This window comes from Lampetra planeri, chromosome 21 (genome assembly GCF_965212315.1).
Source record: "Lampetra planeri chromosome 21, kcLamPlan1.2.h2, whole genome shotgun sequence".
Lineage (NCBI taxonomy): Eukaryota > Metazoa > Chordata > Hyperoartia > Petromyzontiformes > Petromyzontidae > Lampetra > Lampetra planeri.
This window is the reverse complement of record NC_136127.1, coordinates 3,182,821-3,197,910: the sequence shown is the minus strand read 5'-3', so window position 1 is coordinate 3,197,910 and position 15,090 is coordinate 3,182,821. Positions and strand designations below refer to the sequence as shown.

The following is a 15,090-nucleotide window of genomic DNA, read 5'->3' as shown; positions in this document are numbered from 1 at the left end:
TTATTATTTTGACTGGGATCTGTTTTTTTTTGCCACTGATGTAAATTCCACATCCTTATGGGAGAGGGATCAAATTGTCCTTGGATTTTCATTTGGAAAGCGAGGCATGTATAAGGCATTGCAGCGTGATTATTGTGGAGGCCTTGTACTCACCGTGTGGACGTGGACTTGCTCACTGCTTCCCGTCATCATGCTCATGCTCTCTCTTGGCCTCAGTTGTCACCGTAATCCCACTGCTGCCTGTCGGTCAGGTCACAATTGGTCAAGTAGATTTTTACGGTGACCTCAAACAAGAGCTCCACAATGCAGTTCTTCAGGAGCCGCTGATTGTTTTTGCATAATGCACAATTTGTACATGTGTCTGCTTGTTCCTTCAAACGTTTGGTTTTTTCCAGCCTGCACTGATTTTTTCTGTTATGATGATGGCGTTTGCTGGTCAGTTACAGATTTGATTACTGCTCGCCTCTTCATCGGGAGAGCTGTTTGTGAACACGCCGATCTTAAAACCGCACTCTGGCAGGTAGTGGAGTGGTCTTTTTGATCACTTCAGAGGCAGTTTGCTGAGGATAGGCGGGTAAATTCCTGCTGCTGTCTGACCTTTGAGGAATTACCAAAGTATGGCATTGGCAACGAAGAGTAAAGTGAGTGTTAAAGACATGTTGGTAAAGTTACCCAGACAGAGCGAGTAATTCAGCTGCGTTGTCATTACCAGAAAATTATATTGGAGATAAAGAATGAAAAGTCAAATAGATGTTTTCATTAAATGAGCACTGAGGTGGTATTCATCTCCTGAGCCAGTCATAGAAATTGCACATTCCAATGGTGGAGGTGAGTCTGTCCATAGAACAACCACTGGTGACCTACCCACAAAGTGGTACTCATTTTATAGACACCTGTAGAGCTGATGTGCCGAGTCGATCCCCAACCAGGGTTCGAACTCGCAATTTTTATAATTGTGAGTCGATCGCTCTCCGGCTGAGTCAACTGACCGTTTTCGGTGAACAGAAGAAAAAAAGCCCTCGTACATTTAAGGGAATGAAAACCTTTCGGAATTCTAGGAGTTTTTTTCTTCACGTTGACAGTCCTCTACTGCAAAATGGATCTTGAATTTGAATTGGCCTCACCTGCTGAAATAAAGTACACACACAGCACATGCATAATGTAGGTTTTTTGGATTAGATCGCATAAATATAAATGTGTTGTTCAACCCGCCACCGCCCGACACAGCCAATTAGTAAGGTTTGTCACGTAAACAGAACATGTCAATTCGTTACGAGTACAGCACATCGGTGTGTTGGAGAGCAAACTCACAACAACTCTCCAACATATTGGTGTGCTGTACTAGTAACAAATTGGCATGTCCTGTTTACGTGACAAACCTTACTAATTGGCTGTGTTGGGTGGTGGCGGGTTTAACGACACATTTATATTTGTGCGATCTAACCCAAAATAAACTATACTATGGATGATATTGGTCGCGAAAGCCTACGTGTTAAACACACAGCACACAGTGTACCAACGATAATAATAGTTATATTTCTATAACGCCTTTTATCGGGGATTTCAAAGAGCTGTACAAGAAGAGACTGCAGCAAACACTCGGCATACAAATAACTCGTGGAAACGAAAACACAGCAAAGTAATTATAATAAATGCTAAAAGCCATTTCCTGGATTAACAGAAAGTTACAAAAAACATGTCTACCTGAGATGTGTTTCCAATTGTCAGATTAATAAAGGACATTTTTTTTCAATCCAAAAAATCAGGCTTAGTTCATGAATTTGTATTCGTGAAGCACACCACACGTACGCCTGCATTTCAGAATTCTCCACATTAAAAACGATGTAGCGGTCCTCAATCGCCTGCGCCCGCACGTTATCACTAAAAATAATAAAAGTCTCGGTGTCTCTGCACTCAAACGAGTGCTGCCCCCACACTAATGTCTGCTGGAAGCTCTGGCCCAGCAGTGGAAATTCCACATTCTCATGACAGGAGCCAACCACTCGCTTGGTATGGAGGAGGTCGTGGGTTCGATCCCGAGACTGACGCCTGCTGTATATTTGGAGTTTGTATATTCTCCCTGTGGTCAAGTGGATTTTTCTCCGGGTCCTCTGGTTTTCCCCCTCCACGTTTCGAAAACATGCATTTAGAGTAATTGGCTGCTACGATATATTTACACACAATAAGCCACTTCGTTGAGCTATAATTTGAGGCCAAGTCGATTCTGAAAAAGAGTGGGGCTTACTTGGTAAAATAAAACATTGTTTAGTTTGGTTTTTAGTTTACTCCATGGCCGGGGCTCACCGCTGTTATCTTCCCTCGACGTTGTACCCATCCTGTTGGCCCTGGAGGGAGGGAATGATTGGGCCGAGTGGAGAATCATGGAAAGGGAGAGTTGATGGAATGTGCGCACACGCGTGTGCACGTGCTCGTAACTGTGTGGCCACAATGCCCCGTGTGCACGTGTACCAGCCCCCCGAGCCCCCCCAGGAGGGACCCCTCGTGCCGGTGCCGCTCAGCGAGAGCCGCCTCTCTGTTTCCGAGTCCGTCTCGGAGTTCTTCGATGCCCAGGAGGTGCTCATCTCGGCGAGTTCCTCTGAGAACGAGGTACCTGAACATTCGCAATCTTTGTTTTTCTTCGCGCCGCGCAGTTCAAACTTGCCCGCCACGTTGGTGTTCCGCGCCCGTGCTGCTGTGGCCCTCTCCGATTGGACTGGCACAATTTGTCCGGCATGACTTTCTGACGTTTCGGTCCAGCTGTGCAGCATACTTCAGGAACCGAATCTCCCAGCACGCAGAGCGAAACGTCGGACGTCGTGTCGAACAATGCGCGGGAAAGACCTGCAGATTTTCAATTATATTCTGGCGATATTTTGGACTTGGCACTACTACTGTGTTTCTAATTTTAGAACCGCTCCATCACGTCTATCACCGTCAAGGGCCTTTCTATACTCGCTCGACACGTGCGTGATTTTTCACGTTGTTTATCACCGGGGCGCCTGTTATTGTGAGACCCAGCCAAAGGTTTTTATTTGAAAGTCATATTCGGCCTCCAGGTAAGGAAGAGGTTTACCACTTCTGCTCGAACATAATTATTTGCAGCAAGCCTGACGCTATTGATGAGACCCTTTACGTTGAAACCGGTCCAGAGTTTTGTTTGTATTGAACCAATGTTGAAATTATGCACTCCCAGAAGGCCTTGTGATTGACGGAAAATGTGAAAAATAAGTTTATATGGTTCATGTGGAGGAACAGGTTTGTGAATGAGGCGTATTTTACTCCTTTCTTTGTTGGTTATATTCTTCACAAAGACGCTCACTATTTTGTGTTAAGATCTAAGATGCTTCTTCTGAGTCATCGTTTTAGTGACGTGATCGTGCCATATAAGGGACCAGGAATAGATGATGCAAGTTCTGTTTACCTTGATATCAATGCATGCAGTTATATATTTTTCGAACTAACTTTTAAGCAATCGTGCCTTCATATTTATGTTTAAAAATTACAGTAAATTTGACCCATTTCACGTTAAAGCCTATTCGTCTCACCGAAACCCTTACCTGGTCAAAGGAGACATTGGATCGATTTGGTTTCGTATATATTTTGCTTGCTATTTCTCACTGCGATAATGTGCGCGTGTGTGTCGGCCGCGTCGCGCGGGCGTTGCTCCCTTCTCGCCGCTTTCAAAGCCGTCGGACGACGAATCCTACGTGAGCGACGTGAGCGACAACGTGTCGGAAGACAACATCAGCGTGACGGACGGGGCGCCGCAAACGTGTGAGTTGCCTCCGTGGCCCGCCCTGCGGATCTCGGTGTGGGACCGAGGCCTCGCCATCAAAAGCACACCCCCCCCGCCCCCGGGGCGGTGACGCGGCCCGGTGGTAGCCGCGTCCGCCGCTTGGTACGGAGGTTCGCAAATTCCAATTCCGACGACCACCGCCCCCCTGGTTAAATACTGCGACCTGCGGGTGCGTTAACCGCCCGCTTCACGGGTGGACATTGTCGATGGCGTGAGGTCATTCGCAAGAGTCGGCCATTGTTTGCCGGCGTCAGAGTCCAAATTTGTCAAATTGTAAAAAATTACCCCACAAGTTTGGATTATGCACCGCAATCAACAACCCCTACTGGCAAACCGATGCCTCAGGTTACTCTTGCGAATGAAACTTATCTTTGTCTGTTGAGTTCTTACCTGATTATTATAAAATAAACTTGAACAACTTTGTGTTTGCAATATACCGGTGTATGCTGGTACATCGTACCGCACTTCTCAGAAACCAAATATATAACCCGGTATTTTTTGAAAGGTCCCTATCCCTGTGCTGCGATGTTTATGTAGAGGCGAAACAACCATTAGATATACGCGCAGTCTTTTTGTCAATCCACTGCTGGATGATCTCCACGCCGTACAGGTCGTGGAGGGTTTTCGCAAGGCCCAATTAAGGTTACGAAGGGCCTAAGGGCTAATCGGTGGGCAGGGCCTAAGTATGTGTTACATTTTGGAAAAACATGTATTAAGGCATCAAATATTTACCTTTGCAAAATGAACAAATGTAACCGAATCAAGGTATATTCATCAAAGACAAATGACCCACTGAACTCATTTAATCAAAGAAACCATTTTAGTTCTTCGTAGCTTTGACTGTGGCAAAGTCATGAACGATGTCATTGAAATTTGAAAGACAAAAAAATGGTGAGGGCCGCCCTGGCGTCACTCAGCTGTTACTTCAAAATGGAATGGATGGCCTACAGAATATGAGGGCCTAAGGCCTTTATTAGCCTCATTAACCTATGGGCCATGCCGGCCCTGGTTATTTGTGCGTACTTCACCCAAGTTCGTCAGCACGCGTTGGTGCAGGCGGTGAGCGTGGTAGAGTACAACGATGAAGTTAGCCGCACCGCCTTCTGCTTGACCAACGTTGCTCGCAGAAGCCTTTTAACACCCATCTCGTGCATGGTGGTGGTCGCCCATCCGAGATGGATCCAGGCTCACCCCTGCTTAGCTCCTGAGAGCCGACCGTGTCGGTGTGCATTGCGAGTGATGGGTGAAGATGACTTGTCGATTCCTCTTCAAATGAACCACACAAGTTTAAAAATAAACCCGAAGAGCTGTTTTTTCAGAATATATATATTTTAATGCCGCTCAAACACACCTCATGAAGCTTCGGGAGTCACTTAAAAAAAAAACCTGCACCCGAAGATATTTGTTTACGCTATGCCTGCTATAGAAATGCAAGTTATTGTTTTCGTTGCTGTTGTTAATTCAGCGTTAAGCACACGGGAGGGCGGCTTCCGCAACGGCAGACGAAGCTTCCTGCCGGCGCCGTGCCCGGACACGAGCGGCGTGAGCCTCTGGAATATCCTGCGCAACAACATCGGCAAGGACCTGGCAAAGGTCTCCATGCCGGTGGAGCTCAACGAGCCCCTCAACACGCTGCAGAGGCTGTGCGAGGAGCTCGAGTACAGCGAGCTGCTGGAACAGGCGTCCGACACGGAGGACCCCGCGCAGCGCATGGTACGAAGCGATGGGAGGCTTCCCACAAAGCAGTAAATATTTTACCGACCCAAAGGGATGATTGGCCGAGCCGACCCTCAACCGGGCGTTCGACTCGCAACCCTCCCAAAGGTGGCGCTCGAACCAAAGTGCCCGTCGGCTGAACCAGCGCTGTGTAGAAGTGACCGAAACTACGAGGGATGTAAACACGACCTCAGATACATGACAAAGTGTGCTGCCCCCCCCCCCAGCACCTTCGTGTGGCTTTCTTATTTTGCTCGCACTTCATCAACCAATCACGCTTCACTTGTCCTCCTGCGGCGTTGGTAAGAAGCAATGATGTGCCCGAATGTGACAGGGAAGCTTTTCAGAGTGGCTTTTGCCGTTGTTCGTAGCTGCGTTTGATTGTGGGTTTCAGCCGTCTGCGGTTAAAGCCAGGTTCGGGGCGCCGCGGTGGCAAGATGTTAAGTACCTCGTCTGGTATGCAGGAGGTCGCGGGTTTGATCCAGACCCTGATGCCTGCAGTATATTGGGAGTTTGCATGTTCTCCTCGTGGTTTTGTGGATTTTTATCCAGGTGTTCCGTTTTTTTCCTCCACATTTAGAATCAACATGAATCAACATGAGTTTAGAGTATTTGGCTGCTAGAAAATATCATTTGAAGCCAGGTCGCTTCTGAAAAAGAGCTGCACAGCTCAGTGGGCCTTACCTGGTAAAATAAAACATTATTTTTTGCAGCCAAATATTCTAAAAGCATGTTTCTTAATGTGAAGGGAAAAACCGGAGCACACCGAGAATAATCCACATGTGCAAACTGAAAATACAGCAGGCGTCAGGGTTGGGATCAAACCCACAACCTCCTGTATACCAAGCGCGGTAGTTAACATCTCGCCACCGTGGCGCCCCTACTATTAAAGGAACCTCTGTGGTAGTTGATAATTTTCCCATTTGTGCAATGATTTATGTGGCAAATTACCAAAGCGTGACCTCGTCTATGAAGATGACATTAAAGACCCTTGGAAATAATTTGTAATGGGTTAATTTGTGTCTAGCGGTTTCCCACACGAGTCCATATGCACTGTATCTGTCGAACATTTTTAATTCAGCTCCCTGCGGAAGTGGTGTGTGTGTGAGCAAAGCCTTGTTTGTCAAATATTACAGCTCCTGACACGTAGATAAAATGTATTTGTTTCTGGAGCATGTTCATGTCAGTGGTGTCAAATGCTCTGATCATCCGCCATCTCTTTAAATTCTATTGTTTTCACACTAGGTTGTTGGGGGGCGCCTGTGTCGACCCCAAACAACCTAGTATTCGCCAACGTAATGGAACGTCTGTCCCTGCGACTTGTTGATTGTTGATAGCGTATCCGGGAAGAATTGTAAATTGTCGTCGTCGCAAAACAAATGGCAAAGTCGTGTCGGTGGGGGCTAAGTCGATTCTGGGAATCAACACCGAATCCCCTCGTTCTCTCTCTCTCAAGCGTTGATCATAGACAGATAGAGAAAATAGTTTTTTTATAAATATAATTTTACATCCGGAAGACTTCATTGAAAACGACATTTCACGTGCATTTTCTCTCGTTAAATAGATGTCCTTGCTGGGGGTTCGGTTCGATGCGGACTTTCACCTGTTTGGGATTGCGGGATCGAGATAAGGCGACATTAGAGAGGTGCTGGCCGTGCGAGAAGACCGCCGTCTGCAGATCGATTCCAACGTATTCGAACGTCTGTCCCTGTGCCTCCGTCGTTTATGCACGGGGCGTGTAGGTTTGCAGTGACCCCTGCATGAAAACGACGGGAAGTGCAGCGTTCATCATATTCGTCACAGATAAAGTTGGGCGCTTACATTATTAAATATTAATGGGGTGGAGGGGGCATGGCCTAGTGGCTAGTCTTCTTTTTCCTCTTCCTCCTCTTCCTCCTATTCCTCCTTATACAGCTGATGTAGATGCAGAGCAACAACTACAGTTTCACATTCAGGTAGTTAAGCCAGACAAGCACGTCAGGAGCAAAGCAGTGTATCGCTGTGATGGGAGGCGTTGCGTCGTTCTACGTTGTACGTTCCGTTCTGGATGATCACAGTCTCGCACTACTGGAGAGGTTTTTTTTATTTCAATTTTTTTTTCATTTGTGCATCAGGGTATCCGCATCTCCCGCCATGATTGTGCAGTGGATGCGGTTTAGGGTGGACCGCGAGTGGTCGGTGAGCGAACCACAACTGGTCGATGTCATTTGGGCTGAAGGTTCCATTCCCGCAGCTGGCCACAATTTCCCGCAGGAAATGACGTGAGATTTTGAGCTGCAATAATAGGAAGAGTTAATTTTGATCAAAGCAAAGGTAAAAGCAGCTTTTGTATGTACTGTAAGACCATTCGAGTACATTTTCTGTCATGCTACGGATAGATTGGGTCCCACCATAACAATGTGGAATTTCCTTCACTGGCTGAGGGTTGCCAATTGATATAATGCATTGCCGGACGGTCACTTTAGCAGGAAAAGACTTTGATTGTTCCAATTTATAGCACACTTTGGTAATTTGTTGGAAAAACGCATTATTATTATTATTGAACCTAACAATAGAATTGAGCATTGGGTGGTACTCAACTTCATTGAAAGTGCTGAGCTTCAGGACACACAATTGACAATAATTAACACCAAAGTGTCAACGTTTTTTTTTCTCTGAAGCTAAACATCTTTGCAAATGATGGATCTGCAAAACTGTTATAATTACAAAATGTTTGATATTTCTTGGAAAGACAATCTCACATTCGCATTTGGATTAAAAGCCTTGAACACATAACCCTATCCGTTTTGCCCCTGTTTTTGGTGAGTAAAGAAATTATATATGTATGGTGAACTCCTTTCGCACCGTACGTAGCCAACCATGCTAATCGGAGGTGCGGCGAAAGGACAACACATTCACCCATACACACTCGCTACTATACTACACCCACTACTACACACTCACTACTGCACACTTAATACTCACTACTCGTTACACAATGAGCACATTTTGAGAAAATAAGTTTGACAAAGGGAACATTTTTTGCAACACGTAAATCCCTTTATAGTTAGTTCCTCGGTTAACAGTGACATCGGTTAACGGTTTTTTGGTTCATGTTTCACCTGCCCATAGGACCCCGTGGTGTCGAATAACGTTAAAATTGTTAATGAACGGTTTGTTTGTGTTATGTGCATCGTGCGCCAATTTCGGCCAATCCGATCGCTCGTAAGCGGGGCTGAGCCATGTCCTCAACCAATCAGCGACGCCCATTCATGAGCGTTTAGACCTCGACTGGCTTTGTTTACGTCGCGTTTTCTATTTTGGCAGTGGAAACAGCTCTCTTGCAGACTCAAGTGCTTTTACTTATTTTTCAACTTACAAGTGAATTAGATTAACAGTTATTTCGGCCAACAGTAATTTTTGTGGAATGGATTAAAAACGTTCACCGAGGGACTACTGTATAATGTATAACCGGGGGTCTTGCCAGGGCCTAGCCTGGCTCGGATCAGGGGTTGCCAGGTTGTTTTCCACTGCAGGACCCAAGCTATGCTGCTGACATCAAAACACAATGAACGCCCGGTGTCGGCGTCGCACTTTTAAGTGTGCCGACCGATCCAACGTATGACGGAAATTGTTAACCCCTGGCCCTGCTTGCACCTCCCCAAGCGAGATTCAAATGGCTTCTGTGTGCACGTATCTATGTATGTTGAACTTCTTTGCACCGCACATAGCCAACCGTGCTCATCGGAGGTGTATTCTATTTCCTTATTCGGCACCTTACTAGCTAGTGTCGTCAAAGATGATCGGCACTCAGGATGATCTGGAAACAAAATAAAACTCTTTCACGATGATAATGATATAACGGGAACAACCACAAATCACGGCTCACTCCAGCTCGCACCATCGCTTGCCCTCACTGTTCCAAAATGGCGGCAAGGAAAATGGCTCAGCTTCTTTTACCATGACGACCAAAATGTAAGTTGTCTACATTTGTAAGGTTTGGTTCTGGCTCAGCCCGGTAAACAGTCTGGTGGACAAGTGCCCCCCGCACCGTGGCAGGCCCCCATGCTGCCTTGGCCCCTGGATGTGCCAGCGGTAAAAAAATGGCTTTCACGAGTTAAAAAAAAAATTGTAAGGCGCGGCGCCGGCTGCGTTGTTGCTCTTTGCGTGGCCCCGGATTCGGTCCCCCCCCCCCCGTTCCGCCAGGTGCTGGCGGCGGCGTTTGCTGTGTCGGCGTACGCCCCCACGTACTACCGCTCCGGCAACAAGCCCTTCAACCCCGTGCTCGGCGAGACCTACGAGTGCATCCGGGAGGACAAGGGCTTCCGCTTCGTGGCCGAGCAGGTGAGCCACCGCTGCAGTGTGTGATGAGGAGGCCTTCGCTTCTAATCTCATCCGTATTTTTAGAGAGCGCCTTCACTCCAGGTGCCCTGACATGGCTTGCAAAGCGGTGACAGAGAATGGAATGATGTAGTTGGTGGGGAGGCGTTGCTGCGATGAACTGGTGGAATGAGTGACAGCGATAGAGGGGTACACCGAGGGATCGTGGAAGGGCCACAGGGAAGGGACGGGAAGGAGTGGAGGGATGAGGGGAGAGAAGAGGAAGAGAATGGGCAATAGAGCAGAGGTGAGATGTTAAGAGAGGAACAGAAGAAGGTTAAGGAGTGGCACTGCCTAATGTACAGGGACAGTGTTGAGTCTATGGACGGGACGGTGTTGAGTCTATGGACAGTGTTGAGTCTATGGGAAGTGCTGAGTCTATGGACAGTGTTGAGTCTATGGGCGGTGTTGAGTCTATGGGCGGTATTGAGTCTATGGTGCAGTGTTGAGTCTATGGGCAGTGTTGAGTCTATGGACGGTGTTGAGTCTTTGGGCAGTTTTGAGTCTATGGGCAGTGTTGAGTCTATGGGCAGTGTTGAGTCTATGGGCAGTGTTGAGTCTATGACAGTGCTGAGTCTATGGTGCAGTGTTGAGTCTATGGTGCATTGTTCAGTCTATGGGCAGTGTTGAGTCTATGGTGCAGTGTTGAGTCTATGGGCAGTGTTGAGTCTATGGTGCATTGTTGAGTCTATCGGCAGTTTTGAGTCTATTGTGCATTGGTGAGTCTATGGTGCAGTGTTGAGTCTATGGTGCAGTGTTGAGTCTATGGTGCAGTGTTGAGTCTATGGTGCAGTGTTGAGTCTGTGGTGCAGTCTTAATTTTAGAAACGTCGTATGCTATTATTTAATTTTATTTATTATTTTATCTTTAGACGTGACTTAACCGAAAGAACCAAATAATAAATCCTGCAGTCACGAAAGTTTCTAAAATTAAGATTGAACCACTTCTACGGGGAAGTTTTAAGCCTATCCTTTTTTTCTCTCTCTCTTCTCTCTGCCTGTGTCCTCTCTTTGGAATGTTCACACTTAAATTCTAACTTAGCAATCTTTGAAATACGTAATCAACCAGGCTATGCGTTAATTGTGTGTTGACCGACCCTCTGTGTTGTATTACATTACATTTCGATATTTTACTAGGTTATTGAATTTTAGTTTGTCCTTCTCCTGATTTTCAGGCTTGCTTGCCGTGTCATCGCACTTGCAGCACCACGTTTTGTTGTCCACTCATTGATATGCAAATGTTTTCTCTAACCCCCTCCCTCTCTCTGCCTCCTCCCCCCTCTGTCTATTTAAGGCCACCCCACAGAGATGATCACCCCTCTCTGTTACCTGTGTTGCTCTCTCTATGTATCTTGGTGATATCTGTCTGCTAATATGTCTGTCTATAGTTTTCTGGTTAGATTTTATGTCGCTATTTCATTATACCTGATGATGATTGCTTGTGTTGCAATCGAAACGTCGTATGCTATTATTAAATTAAATTTATTATTTTATCTTTAGACGTGACTTCACCGAAAGAACCAAATAATAACTATGGTGCAGTGTTGAGTCTATGGTGCAGTGTTGAGTCCGTGGTGCAGCATTGAGTCTTTGTGCATTGCTGAGTCTATGGGCAGTTTTGAGTCTATGGTGCATTGTTGAGTCTATGGGCATTGTTGTGTCTATGAGCAGTGTTGAATCTATGACCAGTGTTGAGACTATGGGCAGTGTTGAGTCTGTGGTGCAGCGTTGAGTCTATGGTGCAGTGTTGAGTCTATGGTGCAGTGTTGAGTCTATGGTGCACTGTTGAGTCCGTGGTGCAGCATTGAGTCTTTGTGCATTTGTAATAGTGTTCCAGGAGACTTGGATGCCAGGGTTTGGAGGCACACGTATTTATTCTGTGTTGGTACAGCACAACACTGACATGCAACACTGGAGGGGGTATCGGCCCCCTCACCTGTCTTACTGGGGATACACTCTCTAGCTACGCCTAGCCTACCTCTGGGTCCTCCACTAACGGGCTAGGGGAGGCTAGCTAGCCCGACACTGGTAAGTCGGGCTCACGGTACCCGGAGTCCCAGACCAGCTCTTACAAGAGCACCGGCTCTGGCTCTCGGGACCACGCCGCTGGCTCGATCCTGTTCGGCCCTGATAAGGGCGGCGATCCAGGGGATTCCAGGGCTCTATCTACGACGATCTTCAGCCTTCACTGGTTAGCTTCAACATCTCTCCCTGAGCCCTCCGGCTCATCCCCTTTTATACCAAAACCCCCGCTGAGGGGTGGGGCCCCGGGGGATCCCAGCTCCGAGTCAGCCCCCCAGGCTGCCCGATGCGGACGTCGCTGGGAGCACTTTCCCGTGCACCGACATAGCCACGCCCACTGTGTTTCTTTCCCATCTGATCCCATTGTATAACAGCCCCTCCGTAACACCCCTACACATTTCTGAGTCTATGGTCAGTGTTGAGTCTATGGGCGGTATTGAGTCTATGGGCAGTGTTGAGTCTATGGGCGGTGTTGAGTTTATGGGCAGTGCTGCTCAATGTACAATGGAAAGTTATTCCAGTGGAGGGGTGCGTGGAGGGAGAAGGACCAACACCGGATTGGGTACAGGGAGATGGAGGGACAGAGAGAGAGACAGAGAGAGATACAGGAGTTTGTGAACGATGGCCCGAGGAAGGCAGTGAGGTTGTTACAGCCCGCTGCCGAGTCCGGTCAGGATAAGTGGGAGTCCGCGGGCCGCGTCGTCTGCATCTGTGGCGCCCAGATGGCAGCGCACTTTGTCGCCTGTCTCAGGCCGTGTTTACATCCCTCGTAGTTTCGGCCACTTCTACACAGCGCTGGTTCAGCCGAGAGGCACTTTGGTTCGAGCGCCACTATCACGTTCGGTGGGTTGCGAGTCGAACGCTCGGTTGAGGGTCGACTCGGCAAATCGTCCCTTATGGTCGGCGAAATATGTACTGCTTCGTGGGAAGTCGCCCATGGCTCATCTAATGAATAGACTTGTTCCTTACAATTGGAATGTGGAATTTCTATGAATGATTCAGGGCCACTAACGGGGATGACCGCGTTTAAGTTGCTTATTTGAGAAGAGTAAAGCTTTGACTTATAATTGCGGTTAATCTTGTTAGACCGTGGGTCAGAGTAAACATTGAGTAATAACAATGTATTTATGTGGCGAAGTACATACGAAGGTATACATGATTACCTTTCCACAGTGATCACAGTCAAACATGTATTGAAGCACACAACAATGTGTAGCCTAGACAGACAAATGGGGAAAGTGTTTGTGATCAATTATATTAAGGCTCCCATAACACACAAATAAGTTGTGTGATGAGCACTGGGCCCAGCCCAGCTTTGGTCTCTTCACCAATGTCATTTTAGGCTGATTTCACCTTAGAGAGGTTCAGACCACTTGGATACCGTTTTGCCACCAATGCTGCGCATTGTCAGCAATCATACCACGGTTGTTAAGACCCTAGCACGTTTGCGTGCACACGTGGAAACAGTTGCTAGGATTACATGTGGTTTGGAATGTGCATAAAATGTACTAAACCCATTTTAACACGTGCATGATCATGTACAATTCCGGAAAACCGTAAAATGCGATTGGCACATGTCAAGGCATCTAAGCATGGCCATTATTTTACCATCAATGTTCCTGAATCTGTGGTTTATGCTGCGCCTGACCTGCATGATATTGAACGGATTTCCTTGTGCATTTGTGATTATATTTCGGTTCTTTTTTTCATTTTTTCATTCAGGTCAGCCACCATCCACCCATATCAGCCTGTCACTGTGAGTCAAAGACATTTGTGTTGTGGCAAGGTGAGTCTTAAAAAATAAAAATGCACGGCACCTTTGTTTGAACATTTTACGTGATATTTCATTGGCTTAAAATGCTAATTTTATAGAATATAATTCATCCAACAAAGGCCAAGTTCTCAATGTCAATGGCTTGACATTCCCGGAGATGTATGGACTGGTTTTTCAGGCCACTATTGTGTCTCAAAGTAGAGGGACATCAACAAGAATACGTGCATAATTTATCCAGACATTTCCAGAATTAAATGTGGACAGGTCTAGTCATCGGTACACTAATCTCTGTCCAACTAAGCTTATTTAGGTTTGCACCAACTTATTCAGGTCATGGGGAATTATCATCTCGCTTCCTGTACGAACGTCGATGTTTAAAAACTTGTTTGCCCAATAATCAATCCTCAGTGCCCGCTCAGGGTGCAAAATTCTAACTGCGAGTTCCTGCAAGCATTTAATCTCCAGATCACTAATACTAGCAAGGTCACCACAGTCGGATTGTAGCTTTGTAAGAGAAAAATTATGTTGTTGCGTCTGACAGTGTATTTTTTACGTGAAATGCCAACAAATATGCTTGGATAATGCATGCACTGTCCTTGAAACTGATTGGCCTTCACTTTAGATGGCCTCTTTTTTTTGGCCACGTCCCACCAGTGCTACAGACCAAAGGTGATCAGTGCAAGGACGACGCAAACACCGACGCAAACACCGACGCATTAATAGCTCGGCTTAAGCAGTTACGCCTCGTTGTAATAGGTGTCTCTATTTGGGTGGGTGAACATCTTAACACCTGCATTGATGCCAGAGAGGGTACAAAGCTTTTCTTCATATTGAATAAGGTAAACACTGGCAAAAGGGTCGCGTGGAAATCATGCGAAATGTCTACGGAATATTAAAATGAATAGGGAGAGAGCGTCTCTGAAAGGGGCACCTGTGTGTGTGCCACAAAGCGTTCTGCCCATGCTGAATACTGCCTATGGAGGACACTGGTAACGTTCACCACCCAACTTGGTACTGACCATCCCCCTCGGCTCGTGTGCTATGACATGGGGAGGTGTGTTGCAAGCGAAGGTCATTATTGCGCGCTTGTGTTTTTGACGGTCAACATCCCCAATTTCGGGTATAATCGCCCACGAACAATAGATTGCAATATCTTTCACATGCAGCGCATGACTATGACCAGCAGTGTGTCGGCTGCAAAATTTGCAAGTTAATTTAATCTGCTGAAATTAAGACAACATTGTCACTATGTGTAGAGCCTGTTTGGTCTGGTGAATACAATGGCTGTACTGAAATTGTATCTGTGTAATTAAACACCAAAATTACTTCGGGATGTTTTTTACTCTCTCTCCATTACGCCAAAACACGTCGACACATGCATTTTTTATTTTTTAGCAGACGTTTCAAAACACCGCAAAGATGCC

General features: G+C 46.6%; 2 protein-coding genes across 2 annotated transcripts in view; one reads left to right on the top strand and one right to left on the bottom strand.

The window, feature by feature from the left end:
* The window catches only part of EEF1AKMT2 (EEF1A lysine methyltransferase 2), a 373,327-nt gene that overhangs the window by 258,590 nt on the left and 99,647 nt on the right, over positions 1–15,090 (bottom strand). The window lies entirely within an intron of this gene.
* LOC144724525 (oxysterol-binding protein-related protein 6-like) overlaps positions 1–15,090 on the top strand; it is a 185,296-nt gene that overhangs the window by 158,595 nt on the left and 11,611 nt on the right. The window contains exons 15-19 of the mRNA XM_078603742.1: positions 2,473–2,607; positions 3,687–3,774; positions 5,262–5,509; positions 9,698–9,835; positions 13,615–13,678. Of these exons, the coding sequence (XP_078459868.1) occupies positions 2,473–2,607; positions 3,687–3,774; positions 5,262–5,509; positions 9,698–9,835; positions 13,615–13,678 (673 nt within the window). The remainder of the gene's footprint in view (positions 1–2,472; positions 2,608–3,686; positions 3,775–5,261; positions 5,510–9,697; positions 9,836–13,614; positions 13,679–15,090) is intronic.